General features: G+C 27.8%; 2 protein-coding genes across 2 annotated transcripts; both read right to left on the reverse strand.

Annotated features, from left to right (window-relative positions):
* Positions 1-883: 883 nt before the first annotated feature.
* LOC107446323 (adult-specific rigid cuticular protein 15.7) lies at positions 884-5,709 on the reverse strand. The gene is made up of 4 exons (XM_016060937.3): positions 5,588-5,709; positions 2,192-2,299; positions 1,641-2,098; positions 884-1,129 (listed from the first exon to the last, which is right to left on the reverse strand). The coding sequence occupies exons 1-3, from the start codon at positions 5,597-5,599 to the stop codon at positions 1,661-1,663; spliced, it is 558 nt and encodes a 185-aa protein (XP_015916423.2). The 5' UTR covers positions 5,600-5,709; the 3' UTR covers positions 884-1,129; positions 1,641-1,660.
* A 3,459-nt stretch (positions 5,710-9,168) lies between these two features.
* On the reverse strand, positions 9,169-11,364 carry LOC122271840 (uncharacterized). The gene is made up of 3 exons (XM_043054401.3): positions 11,265-11,364; positions 9,824-9,931; positions 9,169-9,734 (listed from the first exon to the last, which is right to left on the reverse strand). Exons 1-3 carry the CDS (start codon positions 11,358-11,360, stop codon positions 9,270-9,272), a joined length of 669 nt encoding a protein of 222 aa, XP_042910335.1. The 5' UTR covers positions 11,361-11,364; the 3' UTR covers positions 9,169-9,269.
* Positions 11,365-17,478: the final 6,114 nt, after the last annotated feature.

Genomic DNA, 17,478 nt, shown 5'->3' on the forward strand with positions numbered 1-17,478 from the left:
GGCAGGTTAAAATAAATCCGCACCCGGGTCGCACCGAAAGCAGTGTTGATATTAAATATCCTCAGTGGTAGACGGATCATGGGTTAGAGTCCCCTTGCCGTCAAGCTAACCGTGGGAGATTTTCATGGTATTCCTCTCCATGTAACGCAAATGCGGGTTAGTTCCATCAAAAAATCCTCCACGAAGGCGAAATTTTTCCCAATACAGGAGCTCCCTGGTCTTCCAGGTTCGGTTCAAAATTACAAGGCTACGGAATTCAGCAGTAGTAGCCGTAAATCCTAAATTGGGTCGGCTGTTCAATGAAGTTTATAATTTAAAATAAAAACTACTCTTATTAATCTTATAAACGGTAATAACCGAAAAAATACCAAATATTAAAGAATTTTAATTTTTTTTTAGTTATTTTTTTAATTTTTTTAAAATTATTTTAATTCATACTGATTTTAGGTTTAGTGCACGATAGTTTGGTTTTAATAATCACAGATTTATTTTTCTATTTATGACCTTTTACTCCACCCAAAGAACGGGTATTTAGATAGAATTGAGTAAGGAAAATGTTTGAATCTGAACTAGCTTTTGATATAGATTTAAAATAAAAATAAAGTATGTATATTTCTCAAACTCTCACTTAATATGGATGGCATTGAAAAGATGATCTTATTTCCTGCCTATCATTATATAAGTTTGATAAATGATATGCATGATGAGTGTGAGCTGTATGAGTGCTATGAATATATAAGCTGTATGAATATATGAGTGTTAAGCTGTAAAATATTAATTGACAGTTTTTCTTCTTCTTTTTGTAAGATATTAACTTACGTTTGCAAATACAAAGCTTTGTGATAATAAATATATGTATTATCTGAAAAAAATAGTTTCTGGGTAATTCAATCGTCATTTATTTACAAAATTTGCTGCATATAACAAATAAATAAATAACAAGACCGAAACATTTGCGCATTACATGAATGAATAGTATCCCACTTATTAAAGCATTATTTCCATACAGAAGACGATGCAATAAACAGAAGATCCATTAAAAACAAAGCACATTTTAAAATGCGAAGACAATCTTTACAAACTGAAAGCTGTTCAATATTTTTGCATCCTGATAAATACTGAAGGCTATCTGAAAGAGAAAAATGAAATCTTTAGTTATTTTTAAATAATTCAATTAGAAAAGGATGAAAGAGTTTTAATAAACATAAGTAAGGTTTTGTAATGCATTAAAAATAATGGGAAGTGATTTCTTTTCCGCAATCTTGATGGCGCTCGTATTAAATTAGAATAAATAGTTTCACTTTTTAAAATGGAATTGGATTTTGATATCACAATAGCAGGATGAAGATGATGAAATTTTTTATACCAATTATAAGAGAGTAATCAAATAGTTAAAGCGTATCATAGTACGCGTTTTTTTACTAGGAGCAAATATGATTATTTTGTAAATAAATCTTTAAATTTATATTATTTGAACCAGCTGTTATTTATATTGCTATAGTGGGTTCATTATTTTTAACATTAAATGTACACAATGAAATTATTAACAATATCTTTCATACACTGTGTAACATACGTTTTGTTATGATTTTGTTATTTGTAACTTCAACTGCAAATTTAAACAAAATTTTTTCCCTTACCATTTGTTCCAATTATTAGTTCACCAAAGTCCACCAATACCATATCCAAGACCTTTTCCCATTCCACAACCCAAACCAGCACATCCAAGTCCAGCATGTCCAATCATTCCTCCATAAGCAATTGGAGCAGCAGCTACCATGGGAACACCCATTCCATATCCAAGGACAGATGCTACTGGAGCAGCATGTCCAATTGCAATATCAGCTGGGGCAGCGTATGGACTGGCGATGATAGCAGCAGCTGGAGCGCTAGCAGCGGTACCAGGTTCGTTGGTCTTGACAACAGCTCTGAATCCATGTCCATCAGCAACGTATTCAACCTTTCTTGCTCGTCCATCGATATCAGCGAGAGTGTATGATCCTTTCTTGTTTCCATGAGCATCTCCTACTTCAGATCTGGAGTTGGTGGCTCCTTTGCCGTCCTTGATGTCATATGCAAATGCATAATTTCCATGTCCCTGTAATAATTTTAAAAGAAATTTTTTTATACATCTTTGTATTTTGATATCAGCATAACTTTATCCGTTCTTAAATGCATTAAATGCTCTTACATCTTGGACTTGTTTTCGTGCACTAATTCCAGTATTGACCAAGTGTCCATGTCCAGCGAGGAGGATGTTGGCACTAGCTGCTGCAAAAACAGCAATGAAGACGGATATCTAAAAAAACAAATATTATTAGCAGTGAAATTCATAAAGTTTTTTTTATTGCAATTGCATTTTTAGAGACGATATAAATGCATTAGGTGTTAAATGCATGAAATCACTGCTTTCAAAACATAATGGATGATTCAGCTACATTCGCAGAAGCATCGCATGAACATTTCTCGCCCTATAATTGAGGTACATGCATGCTTTGGTTGAAATCAAAATATGAATAGATAACGCTTTTGAAATTGAGTAGTTTTACACCTCATTTTTGCACACAGGAAGGCAACACACTAACTGAGTCGATAGCTAGTTCTCTAAAGACAACCGCAGTATTATCTATGTATAGAGGTTCCAGATTTGTGCAGGCGCAGTGTTGCCTAATTTGCTCACTAATCTCTCTATAACGAAGTCAGGAAAAAATGGAAATTAATGAACAAAGTGGAGTGAGCTTAATATAACTCCAAAGACCTCACACAAATAATAAAACTTAAAAATGATTTCAACTATGTGATTAACTCCATAAATCAATTGAGTATATTAATGATTCCAAATATTAAACGGTTTATTATTGTGGAAAAAATCAAAAAGAGAAGGATTTAAAAAAATTAATTTTTTCACACTTCAACTTTACTTTTTCCTTCTTAGAACTAAAGATTTTTCTACAAAATGCATACATTAATGCATATTTTTTTCCTTTAAAAAATAAAGACTTCGTGTTGAATAAAAAACTAATTAATTGCATTCTTTGATCTAAATAATCCCATATTTAAAATTTGATATTATTTCAAAAGCATAATGGTAAGTATAGTATTTTTAATTTTCCGAGGAGTTGTTAAAAATAATGAAAATAGTGTAGAAATATATAGCAATAATTGCGTTAAGACGTATATACACTGCAAAAATTACGGTAAAAATACTGGCATCCATAAACGCCATTTTTAATGGAACATGTTAAGGAACAAAAATTCTGATACACCGTAATTTTTACAATAATAATTAAAGAAAACATCACTGAATCACTCTAATTAAATAAATACTACTGTAAAAATACGGTATAATATTTTACGGTAAAACGGATTTTACGGACGATGCACCCAAGAAACCGATACCTCATACCAAAATTTAATCCGGAATTCCTTTCAGTTTAAAAAATTAAGAGCAGACAACTATCAAAAAATTAGAAGCAGACAGCTGCCTAACACTTAATTACTTTTCAAAAAGTGTTAATTGCAGTATAGTGTTGGTATGATATTTCTTTCGGAAAAACAATCGAAATTCTTGAATTACGCCAACTACATTTTTCCTGAAATAAGGATAGTGAGTTTTACACGTTTCGATAACGATTCATTTACAGTTAATGAGTGAAAATAATAAAAAAATTATTAAAAACCTACTTATAGTTCGTCTCCTATCATTCAACCGATGAGTTCGGTCAGGTGGAAGAACACCTCCTTAAATATTTATCTATAAATATACTACTTTATGTCTGATAGTTTTTCATATAAAAAAGTAACTTTTTTTTATTCTAAATTTAAAATTTAGACTTTCAGATAATATATTACAAAATGCCTATGTATATTAAAAGGAGAGAAAAAATATCTAGTAAAATACATAACTACATAAAAAACTACGTGAAACTACATAAAAAATTACATGAAAACTACATGAAAACTACATGAAAAACTACATAAAATCTTAATTTATATTCCTAATTTATTTACTTCTACTTTATTCACTTCATAAATCTATTTACTATGAATTATGAATTGATCAATTGATTCTGTTTATTTCCATCAAAATATTTGGAAATTCTTTTTTCTTACTTAACGCCACACGCAATCGGTTTAACCACACTTTCTTTAAAATATATTTTACATTTTTAAAATATATTTCTTTAAATATATTCAACTTGCAGACTGTTTTTGTAAAATAATTTGTTACACAACATTCAATTACATGCGTCTATTCTTTTAACGTGCTTTCGAAGAAAGAAGGTTTCTTTCTTTCATAATAGAAAAAAAATGTTAGCATAATTGTTTTTTAATTATTGTTTAGTTTACATAAAGTTTGAGTTCCATCAATTATAATAATATAATACTTAATATAATAATTATAATAATTACAATAATAAAATCATTATAATAATAAAATAGTTTTAATAGTATACTAATTATAAATATATTTATATATGGATCTAAGTCCCAGCGTAGTTCTTTTTTAACACTAAATTAATAGGTAACTCATAGAAATGTTTTCAAAAAAGTGCCAATTTTTTTCCACACAGATGTTTTTCATATATAGACTACTTTTTGTGGCTGGCCATTAATTGGTTAAAACTCTATATTCTATACTTAGTGGTTCTCAAATGGTATTTCACGGAACTCTGGGGTTCCGTAGAAAACTGTCAGAGGTTCTGAGGACTTTAATTTTTAAAAAAAATAATGATTTTTTAAACATTCCATATTCCATATATCATCTAAACATTAAATCATTATTTATTTGACATTTTAATTACTATTTACGTAAAATAACAATAAGAAATACGATGCAAATTTTTAAAATAAATATTTCTTCCAATAATAATGCATTGAATAAAATATGGAAAGAATATGCATTTATAAAAAAATTACATTTTTATGCCTCATCAAATGTTTCAATTTAATATAAAATTATCAAACGATGACGGAATAAATTTTATATTCTTCACATTTGATGTGATCAAAATAATTTTTGGGTTCTTTCGGTTAATGTGATCAAGTCCTTTTTTGGTTAATATATTCACAGCTGCAAATTTTAATTAATGTTAAAAATCTAATCTATAAACCTTACTTTTCTGAAATCAATCTGTTTTAATTTTAAGTATTTAAAAGCATTTTAGTTATGCAAAATCTAATGTATAATTTTTATTAAATTTTTAAATTTTTTAATTTGAAGTTACATAACAATTACGCAATACATACAAATTTAATATGTACCTACACTGAAACTGTAGTCTTATGTACCTAAGAAAAAGTTGATATTTACAGATAAATTTCTAGATAAAGTTTGCGCAAAAATTTCTTCACTGTCATTTTTATATTCAGTAGTATTTCTCCTATACATATTTATATACTGGATAGTTAGAAATATAGACTAAAATTAAGTTAACTGTTCTCAAACCAGATATTTAAATAGGTGAAATTCAATAAATGTTGTGCTGCATTATATAACAAACCGTTTAGCATTAAAAAATAATTAAAATCAACAAAATAAATCTGAGAAAATAATTTCAATCAATAATTCAGGGAATACTATTACCTTTGCGATCATGTTGACTGTAAAATGTTGGCAATTTCAGCTATAATATCTAATCTGTAAATTTTCCAATATTTATATACGTTAAGCAAGGTCACTTAAATAAGTGTTATATCATTTCATTGATGATATGAATAATTCAAAACAAACAAACGGTATATTTTGAGCCCCACCCTTCTCTAACTGAGGATTTTAAAATTTTAATTATACTTTAAAATTGCCATCGGCGGTGACAGTGATTCGTTTAAATAGAGAAGCAGTGGGAGAAATTTAAAAAATAAAATAAACTAATGGCGTGCTAATACGTGATTTTAAACTTCGATTATTTGTAAAAAAATTGTTCATTTAACCTCGATTAATAATTGATAATAACCTTGATCTAAACTAGTCGTGGTATTTAGTGAAATATTAGCAGAACTAGGCATGATATCTTCAAAATATTTGTTTTCAAAATTTAAATAAAATTATTTATTGACAAATTTACCATGCAAAGAGGGAGCAATATATAATACATTTTTATTGTATTATCTAAACAAAAGGAGGGTGGATCTCGATATCTATATATATATATATATATATATATATATATATATATATATATATATATATATATATATATATATATATATATATATATATATATATATATATATAAATGATTTACGGGTTATGATGAACTAGAGGAGAATTATTGAATTCATTTATAATATTTTAACTGAAGTTTTATGTTTTAAATTTTACCTCCGTGAACTTGAGTATATAAAATTCTTTTGCATTAAATAAAAGAAAAACGAACAAAATTTTCATTTTTGAATTCCTGAGAAATATAAACTTTTATACCTAATCAGTAAGATCTAAATAATATTCAATTTAACTAGAAAGAAATGGTGTATGTTGTCATAGTAATTTGTCTGCTTGACATTTTTAATATCAGTATTTTTTTCGTGATACATCTTAAGCATATAAAGCATATATGAGATTCCTAAACAACTAATACAGGAAAATAAAAGAATTATACACATTGATCAAAATAAAAAAAAGGAAACTCCCTCAATAAAGCTTCACTTAATGTGGAAATTTTCACGTAATAACTTCCTCAGAAATAAACTGTTACTCTTGACAGTTCAGAAATCCTTTGGTTGAATTTCGATAATTTTGATACTCAAAATTCAATTGAAATTTCGAAATTTCAATTTAACCCTCAAAATATGAGGAGTATAAGCAGAATAACTATAGAAAGTTTCAGCTTTTTAATGCTTATTTCACCTTTTTTGTATTTCGTCACCTCAAAGAAGACATAAATTTAAATTTTTATTTCTGAAAAACTATTATTTGTTTGATGCTTTTCAAATTTTGTAATAAACTGTCAGTTTTGACAGTTCAAAAATCTTTTGGCTGAATTTCGTTACTTCTGACCCTCAAAATTCAATTTAAATTTCAAAATTTCAGTTTGACCTTCCAAATATGAGAAGTATAAGCAGAATAACTATAGAAAGTTTTAGCTCCTTACTGCTTATTTCACTTTTTTTTTGTATTTCGTCAGCTCAAAGAAGTCATAAATTTAAATTTTTATTTCTGAAAAACTATTATTTGTTTGATGGTTTTCAAATTTAGTTTTTATCAGTAATTGCAATTGCGTAAGTGAAATTGTTTCACTTTTCTTTTAAAATTCCTTTAAAAAAATAAATATAATGAACTAGGAAGAATATGGCATTTATACGCTTTTTGATAAGAGCCCCACCTTTTTAATGTTGATCAACCTTTAATTCTTTAAATAATGTAAATTTCTATGATGAAATGTGAAGGAATTTGAGTGATTCTTACAATAAATAGGTATCAAAAAACTTTTAAAAAAATATTTGAATTTTTATGAAAGGACACAAAAAGTTGAAAGAAAGCTATAAGTACTGCATCGTATTACATCTGACATATTGAGGAGATTCCAATGCTGATGCATATGCTGATCTTATGATTTATTAAAAAAAGTAGAACCTCGATGGTTTCGGCAGTGTCAGTCGCATTAGTATGAAAACCCTTAATAAATTTTAAACTGACACTACTTAAAAATAAATTTAATTGTTTGGGAAACTTTATGTTTCATTCATATTTAGTTACTTCTTTCAACTTGCTTTTTTTTCTTCTTTCGAAATGTCTCAAAAATTCTAGAAAATTCTAATATTTGATTTAATTTTTGAAGATTGTGCTTAAAAACGTTTTTTATCATATTTTATAATGCTTTACTTTACGGACGACAAAACAAACATATAATTAGAGATACATCATCACGATAAAAATTGTAAATTCCAAATAAACTTATCTTTTTGCTATATATACAGCTAACATCACGTCAAAAATATGAAATTAGTTTTGTTAAAAAAAAAACTTATTGAAACCTTTAAATTCTTTCAGAAGTAGCATATATTTAGATTATGCTTTATTTTTTCATTTTTATATTGTCTTAAATAAAAGTACGTTTTAATAAAGCACTGTGGAGTTATAGCTATGTTATATCATATCTTCATCATAGAAACGCCATCAATTTTCCTCATAACAAACTTTATCTTAAGAAAGAAATAGTGTCGCACTTTATATTATATTTTAATTTTAAATTCTAAGGAAGAGAATATCTTTGAAACTGTTATATTTATTAAAAAATATTTGATGTTAAAAAGTATGAGAATTTTGGTGAGGTAATAGTTTTGTTTTAGAAAAGTTCGAAAATAAGAAAAATATTATTCCTAATTAAGAAAGAAATACTGATACACATAGTGCATTACATTTTAATTTTAAATTCTAAATAGGAAAATATTTTTAACACTGTCTTATTTATTCAAAAATATCACATTTTGATAAGGTATTGTGGTATTTGTATGTAACCACATTTTGATGAGGTTATAGTTTTGTTGCAGAGAATTGCGGAAAATAAGAAAAATAGTATATTCTATAGCAGTAGGGAAAATGAATTTAAGAACTTTTTTTTGTTATTTAAAAATGTTCTTTTCTGCATTTTTCTTTATAATTTCAATTTATTTTCAAAAACTTTATTTATTGAGAAGTCATTTGTTCATAAATAAGATGATGCATTTATAAATCAACTGAAAGAAATACACTCACATTTTTTTTAAATTATTTATTTTGGTAGCTTTACTTGAAGTACTTTTCCTGTGTTGAAAAGGAAATAAAATCTGCCATTTAAATTAACAGTCTAACATATCATTTATTTCAACGCAGTAAAATTTTAATTTTCAGCAAAATTAAACCACATTTTTGTTTTCAATCTGAAAACATAATTAATTCAAAATATAGAAAACTATAATTTATTGTCGCAAAATTATATTCTTATGTTTTATTTATTCAGTGATTTTCTTATTTTGTATTCTACATAGTGAAAATTGAGATTTATTTAATAACCGTTTTGTGAGTTAATATTTTTATACCTGTACATTATGATCATAGAAAAATGAAATTTTTATAAGATATGTCTATTTTTCTCTGCAATCGAAGGTCTATTAGCTAATATGCTCAAAAACTTTTAAACTTTTTTCTTCGTATTAATTTTTTTCAGAATAAATAAGAAATAGAAATGAAATAACTTAAAAAATTTATTTTACCATATAAAAGTTACAAATCCAATGCAAATAAATAAATTTTAAATATCAATATCCAATCATTCCAACTGTAGGAATTACCACATTCCTTTCATTCCAACTCCCATAAGACCCATGCCTAATCCAAGACCATTTCCATAGCCCAAACCAGCACCGTATCCGAGTCCAAGACCAGCATGTCCAATAACTCCTCCGTAAGCTACTGGAGCGGCGGCGAGCATTGGAGCGGCAATACCATGTCCCATCATGGGTGCAACATGAGCGATGGGTGCAGCATGGGCGATATCAGCTGGAGCGGCGTATGGACTAGCGATGACTGCAGCGGCTGGAGCACTGTGAGCGGTACCAGGTTCGTTGGTCTTGACAACAGCTCTGAATCCATGTCCATCGGCAACGTATTCAACCTTTCTTGCTCGTCCATCGATGTCAGCTAGAGTGTATGATCCCTTCTTGTTTCCATGAGCATCTCCTACTTCTGATCTGGAGTTGGTGGCTCCTTTGCCATCCTTGATGTCATAAGCAAAAGCGTAATTTCCATGACCCTGTAATAATTAAAAAAATATTTTTAATTATTTTTGTGTCTTAAATTTATTATGAATTTTCTGTTTCTGAAAGTTTTAAATGGTCTTACATCTTGGACTTGTTTTCGGGCACTAACTCCAGTATTTACTAAGTGTCCATGTCCAGCGAGGAGGATGTTGGCACTAGCTACTGTGAAAACAGCGATAAGAACGGATACCTAAAAAAAATTATATATTCTTATTATTTATTAAATTAATTCATGAATATTCATCAAAATATGAAATAATAAATATTCAGTCAGTCAGAATGGAAGCTTTTTATTTTTAAAACCAGATATACTTTTCAGCTACACTTACTGATACGTTAGATTTAAATATTCTTTCAGTGAAATATTTGAAAATTAAAGGACCAAAAAAATTTTTTGATGAAAAGTGTGCTCATATTTACAGTCACATTATCAAGATTATAACAAAAAGAAAAGCGTAAAAAGTTGTTATAAAAATAAATGAGAAACATAAATTTAAAAATCCCGTTCGAAGAATAGTTAAGACGTTTTACAAGAGAAGATCTCAAGTTATAATTTGTTATTACAAGTACATAAATAAAAAAAAAAAGAATAGGCGAAAACTGATTAAACTGTTAATTTCAAACGGAAATAACGAAAATGTCAGTTCATTTATAAACTACAGTTTTTAGTTTAACTTAATAAAAGTTTAACTTGCTGACAATGAATATTAAAATATATTTCTTGAACCAAGTATGCGTATGTTAAATTGCAAGCCCGAAATTAAGGTGTTAGTAACTCTTACTTTCATTAATGTCTGATTCCCGTTTAATTTTTCTATGATTCCTTTTTAGTTTTTTTTTTTTTTTAAATTATGAATCAGTTTTATTCTTCTTAAGAATACATTCCTTAATTGAAGAATTTTATCCATTTCTTTCATTGCATTTGTTTATTTTTTACAGAAACTTTCTAAGATTTCAGTCTTCTTGTTTGAGATAGATATCTTTTGAAATATTTCGTTATAACCTTAATGAACATTGAATCAAGTCTATTTAGTGTTGTACGTTTATATCTTTCTTCAATTAAGTCAATACGATTTAATTTATGGTAAAGAAAAAAAATTATTATCTAAGGCAAAAGAATATTGATATTTTTTTGCAAAAAAGTATTATTCGTATGTCCGAAAGAAACTTCGTTCAGTTTCAATAACTTCAGTTTGAATTAGAGGAGAAAAATACGCTTCCCACAAGAAGTTTAAAGAAAATGTCATGAAAAATTTAGCAGCAAAACGTGGAGCTTTTGCTGTTGGTTGAAATATTAAGAATATTTTTAAATAATTGTTGTCTTTAAAAAAATTAATTAAAAATACTGTAGTAAATTTTAGAAAGAATAATAATGTATGTTTAAGATTTAAACTGCTAAAATTTAAAATTAAATTCTCTTCAGAATAATTCAGTTATAATGCCAAAATTAAAACAAGACACTGATCATGAAACATAAAGCACAAACCAGTCTTTAAGAAAATGAAACTTAAAATTTATATTACCTTTGATAGCATGATGTATGTTGAATGTGTACAATTTGCACTATGATGCTTTCTAATGTACAATTCCAAATATTTATATAAATTTAGCAAGGTCATTTTAGTCTGTGATTTACTTGATCAAAACTTAATATCAAAACAAATGTTTTGAACCACGCCTTTCAAAGGTATCCGAATTAGAATGCTAATTGAATCTAAACTGTAATTGATAAAAGTAGAAAAAAACTCGTTCTTAACGCGAGGACCCAATTATGATGTAAATAGAAAAATGAATAAAACATATTCCATAATTAAGTTCATTGACTAATGACGTAAAATGCATGTTTGTTCCTTACGATTATTTTGTTAGAGGAAAAAAAAACCTTAGTTAAATTCAGATTTTGAATTTTAGATTGAATTTTAACTATCATGTTAACAGTAAGACATCCACGGCAGTAATTTTTTTTTTGTTTCGAATAATTTTATGCTAACTTCGGTATTTAAATGCTTGAATTCCAGTAATTTGGGCATTTAAAAAAAAACTTCAGAACAATTAAATTTTTTTAAATTCAAAATACTGTGTATTCAATACATTAATTTTAAATTTTGTCGAATACATTTTCGAACTAGTAAAGTGAATTTTTTATATGTATTCTTTTTTTGAGATTCTTGTCCAGAATTAGTTTGTTGAACCGAATAACTAATACTGAATGAATTAAAAATTTATTTGGTACTTATAAAACAAAAACCATTTTTTTATTAGCTTTAATTTACTTTCTATTAAACTTATTTAAAGTTTAGATATGCATTTTAAATTAATTAAAAATAAAAATATCGTTTGCATTAATATCGAATTTTCAAACCGTCCCAAGTTATGCTTTTAATGAAATGAATAAATATTCCTCTTACAAGTGTAGAATTTGTAATTTTGACAACTGAGATAGAAATTCTGTAATTAAAAGATGAAAGCAACGGTTTAGTTTAAATACATTGAAGTGTAACTGAAAGACGGAGAGACAATAGATGTTACGCTGCGAGTAAGGATGGCAGAGGAATGTTAGTCAAACCTGATTAGGCTCGATTATTTAGACTTGAAATCAGTTAAGCTCGATTAGTTACACCTGAAAATAACTAAGCTCCATTAGTTATGCCTGAAATTAGTTAAGCTCGATTAGTTACACCTGAGATAAGTTAAGCTTGATTAGTTACGCCTGAAATTAGTTAAGCTCTATTAGTTAGATCTGAAATTATATAAGCTCAATAAGTTAGACCTGAAATTAATTAAACTCGATTAGTTAGACCTGACTTTAGTTAAGCTTCATTACACTTGAAATTTGTTAAGCTGGAGTTTTTAGACCTGAATTTAGTTAAGCTCGATTAGTTACAACTGAAATTAGTTAAGTTCTAGAAATTAGACCTGAAATTAGTTAAAATTTAGTTGCACCTGAAATTAGTCAAGCTCGATTAAATGTACTGAAAAATGAGTGAGGTATCATGATAAAAATAACAACTCTAGCTACATTTACCAAATTTTTATACTCATTGTAAAACAATGGTGTTTCCATTGTCCACTTTTTGGTGTTTTCCATAGGGCAAAAAACACTGTATAATTTGGCCGTTTTGACCATACTTTTCTCTCAGTGTACTTTAAGTTTTCTTTATTTCTTAATGTTGCTTTAACGTTTGCATTTTAGAACGTTTCTACAACTTTACATAACATGAAAAATGGATAAATAATAAGATATTTCTATGGTTCCGAAATTTTTTCAAAAAACATGCAGACTTGTTCAATTAATGTTAAATTTAAATTATATCTATGTCTTACACATTTTAATATAAGGCACTAATTTTTGGCCTAATGGATGGTTCATAATAGCTTTTATTGCAGACTACAGGAAAACTCAAAATGGCTATAAATACGTTTTTTACAGACTAGAAACAGAATTTTTATGCCAATTTTATAGGTGACCACGTGATATCACCATGGTTAGATTCTAACCGATCTTGTTTTGTTATTTTAAATGTCTCAATGAAGTCCAAGAACAGTTTTAGAAAAGCTTTATTGGTGTTTTTTTTATCTTTCTATGTTTCTTGAAAACATAGAAATGTAACAGTTATATGCCTTTACTTTCTCTTCTATTTGTATTCACAATATCATGTAAAATTTAGACACAAAATATTTATAGTGAAACAATACGTTAATTAGGATTTACAATCGTGGCATAAATTTTAAAAGCTACAATTACATTAAAAATAAGAAATTTCCTACTACATTTAATCAAATATTCGACACGACATTTTTCTTTTTTTTTTTTCCTTTGCAGCATTTCTTCATTCCGATAAAGCCACTAATTCTGAAAGTGATAGAAAAATTATGCTTTTAAACGTTATACAAGATATTCATCGATATTCCATCCAGCACCATATTCCATATTTATCGCAATATTCACGTGTTCGATTTCTACTACCATCGATGCATATTATCGTCTTCGATATTTATCGGCATTGAAAATTATCATGATTCTATCATTTTAGATATCTTTTGTCGTCAATAGTTAGTACGATGTTATTTTAATTGATATGTAGTTTGTAGTACATAATGTTGTCCTCAAATATATTGTGAGGAAATTTTTTAAATAAGAGCGATTATTGAAAAGCATTAATATTTAACGATACACAGATATATTGCTCAGCTCTAGTTTTTATCATATTTTTCTTATTTTCCAAAATATTAAAATTAAAAATATTTCTTTAAAACTCACTGAATAAATTTACAGATGACACCATTCAGGTCAGTTTCAAAGTTATAGATATCATTCTCAATGACATCTTTCTTTCGAATTTGAATAAAATTTCTTTTCAGATTTTTAATTTAGTTTAGAATACGGCACTGCGAAGTTATTTATAAAAACAGCCAGCCCAAGTTCAACGAATATCAAACAAGGTTAGAATCATTAAATATTAATTATTCATGTGAATGAATTAATTCTGAGCGCGAAGTTAAAATTGTTGTTTTACGGGGTTGTGATTAATTCATTTTTGAAACCCCGTTATACTCTATATTAAACCGGACACGTTAATGATTAATGCATTTACCAAAGACGGATTGGTTTCAAAATATTGAAATATTGGATATTCATTGAAAGATGAAGACAATAATTTTAGAATTGAGATCTTTATGTAAAATTCATGATCAAATCACTTTAGATGCATCATCCGTAAAATCCATTTTTACCTTAAAATATCAAACCCTAATTTTTACAGTAATATACAATATACAACTTATACAATTTTTACAGTAATATTAATGAAAGTGATTCAGTGATTTTAGGGTAAATATTACTGCAAAAATTACGGTATATCAGATTCTTTGTTCCGTAACATATTCCGGTAAAAATGAATTTTATGGTAAAAAGTATTGACAATCTGAGTGCTGGTTTTTATAACCGTAATTTGATCCGGGATTTTTTTAGTGTATGGCAGGGGTGGCGAACCTTTAGGCACCAACGTGCCATTTTTTCTAAAAAAAAACGCTTTATGAGATCATGGACGTGCCGTCAAATTATTTTGACTTCGTGATTTTTGGGAAAATAATGATACAAAATAGTATCAACTCAAAACTATTTATTTACTATGAAAAAAAAAACATTTTGCAATGTCTCAGTTATACGCGTAGTTCAACTTAAGTAACATCAGTGTGACTTCTGTTGATGCAGATAAGACGATAAATAACTTATATTAGGTTGTAAGACGCTAGTTTAAGCAGGACTGTTAATTATTTTTTTTGCTAGTCACTTATTGTTAGCTTGTTTTCAATGGTACGCGTGCCATTGATTAGCCATCCCTGGTGTATGGGTTTATACAGTGAATGCGGTTAGCAGAGAGGGGGGTGATAGAGGCAGCTACCTCAGATCAAAGAGGTATCCCATCTTCGACTAAGAATTCTAAAAAATTTAATTTATTAGTTTCGTTTCTGTTATGATTCTAAATTTTAAATATTTGTTCTGAGAGAAATATTTTATATAGAATAAAATAGGAATTTTAGAGATATTTTAAAATGAAGATTTAGGCCGTATTTTTACCTCTAAGATAAATTAATAATATCTTGTTGAAAATAATTTTTTTACCATGCAATAATTTCCGCTACATTTACACAAAATGAATTTAAAATATGATTTTGTTCATTTTTTTTCCTTTCAGTTAAATGGGTTTTTTTCCCTTCCATTTTTCCAGGATATCGAATAAAGGAATTTCTCCCGAATATCCACACACCTGTGAACGCCACTGTCGATTAGTGTACTTAACTTCGCATCTGCTAATTTTGTATCTGCCAATCTGCCATTTTGGCTGACATACCCTCATATAAATGTTTTTGTATTTTTTTTTTGCTTTAAAATTAAATAGACTTATTTTAATTATACTGTAGATAATTTAAGCTGCTATGTAATGCTACGGGACTTGCATAGCGTTTCGCTTTTTTTACAGACGCTATGCTATGGTAACTATGGTAAGACGTTGCTATGGTAACTAATAAAGCTTATACAGTGGTTGTTGTTGATCAGTCGTTTCAACTACTATTATGGTGAAAACTTTGCTAACCAGTATTTCGACTGTAGACTATGGTCCATGCATGGGTTATTTAATTATCGATTATCGTCAGTGTTTACAGTTCAACAGTTTCAAGAATATACCGAGAATATCGTCAGTCTTTGACTGGTGATATCGGAGAAACTACAAATAATAGCCAGCTTTGCAAAAATTTAATGTGAGACAGCTCATCCGTTTTGCATAAAGCCAGGGGTATCAAACTGTAACTCAAATTACCAGCTTCTAATACTGATTAACAACAACCACAATGCAAGTTATATATGCAGTTTTATTTATACGCTCATGTGAGCGTATAAATAATCAATGAAAGCAGCTAGTAGAGTGCAGACACGTGACAGAGAGGGCAAATATCCCAGGTATTATCTAAAAAGTATCATCGAATCGATTACAAAGTACATTAAAAAATAAAGCCATATTAATTTGAAACTGGTTTTAAACTTAAATTTGGGGTGTATTGCATATTTTTGGAATATGCCCATATATGTACTGAAAAGCGTGTGCAAAATTTAAAATAAAGGCCTTATTTAGTCCAAATGTATATATAAAGATTTTCAAAATTATCTGATTTTCAAATTAATAATGGTCTTAAAATTTTATGAATGTTAATAATAATCTTAAAATTTAATATTAAGACCATTTTCAAATTAATAATAGTCTTAAAATTAATGTGAATTTTCATTATTTTTATAATGGGAATTCGCATTTTTTTTTTTATCTCAAAGATCCAAGAAAACTGAGTTGGAATTCAAAATAATTCTTGCATGCATAACTGAATTGAAAATTAAAAAATATATATCGTTTAATTTTCTTTTTTTTTCTTTTTAAAACTTTATGTTTTCTTTACTCCCTTTTCTAAGATTATTACTTGTTTAGATTAGACAATTAATATAAAGGTATGTTTATCCAGAGAGAGTACTTACTTGCGTCTGATTTTGTAACCTAAAATATTTTATATAATTATAAAATATTATTTGTAACTTAAAATTTCTGCACTAGTTAATTAGCATATTTGAGATATCCCCTCGAACCATTAAGATTAAGTCCTAGAACGAGAAGATCAGATTATTAGATCTAAAACTATTCAGGGTGTTTCGTTTTTATTTTTGGCGCAATGTGTACATAATAGCAGAGAGGGTTAATCTGTCAGCCTCATGACAGTCAGAACTGGTGGTCGAGTTCCAGTGTTGACACCACATGATTTCCTCTATTTCTTACAACACCTAAAAGGTTTCCAGTGTACGACACTCTCCGATGCCCATTACCTATTAAAAATTCTAGCTACTACGTCCAGTTAAATTTCTTATTTACGGCTTTGAAACTATACTAGTGGTAAAGGATTTCAAAACCTTAAAAGCAAAAAATATTCTTAACCCTAAACTTTACGGTTATTCGGATGGACAAACTGCTGCAAGTTTTTTTTTTACCATAATTTTAGAATTAAAAAGTGTTAGAACATTTAAGTTTATACGAAATGCAATAATTTTTTATCATGGAAGACTAACTTGTTGTTGAATTGTAATTTTTAATTGTCATTATTTTCTTAAAGCTAAAAAATAAAATTATCAAACTTTAAGCAACATATGAATTCTACATTATTAGTATTAAGTTTAATTTCCATTTTTATTTACCT

Source organism: Parasteatoda tepidariorum, chromosome 4, assembly GCF_982258835.1.
Source record: "Parasteatoda tepidariorum strain Cologne lab strain chromosome 4, Ptep-v5.0, whole genome shotgun sequence".
Lineage (NCBI taxonomy): Eukaryota > Metazoa > Arthropoda > Arachnida > Araneae > Theridiidae > Parasteatoda > Parasteatoda tepidariorum.

Bases quoted from the DNA above. Each gene is read 5' to 3' on its own strand.
- LOC122271840 (XM_043054401.3), bottom strand. From the start codon at position 11,360: ATGACCTTGCTAAATTTATATAAATATTTGGAATTGTACATTAGAAAG. The intron at 9,932-11,264 runs GTAATATAAATT...AATTTTTTTTAG, and splicing joins CATACATCATGCTATCAAAG to GTATCCGTTCTTATCGCTGT. The intron at 9,735-9,823 runs GTAAGACCATTT...TAATTATTACAG, and splicing joins CCCGAAAACAAGTCCAAGAT to GGTCATGGAAATTACGCTTT.
- LOC107446323 (XM_016060937.3), bottom strand. The intron at 2,099-2,191 runs GTAAGAGCATTT...AAATTATTACAG, and splicing joins CACGAAAACAAGTCCAAGAT to GGACATGGAAATTATGCATT.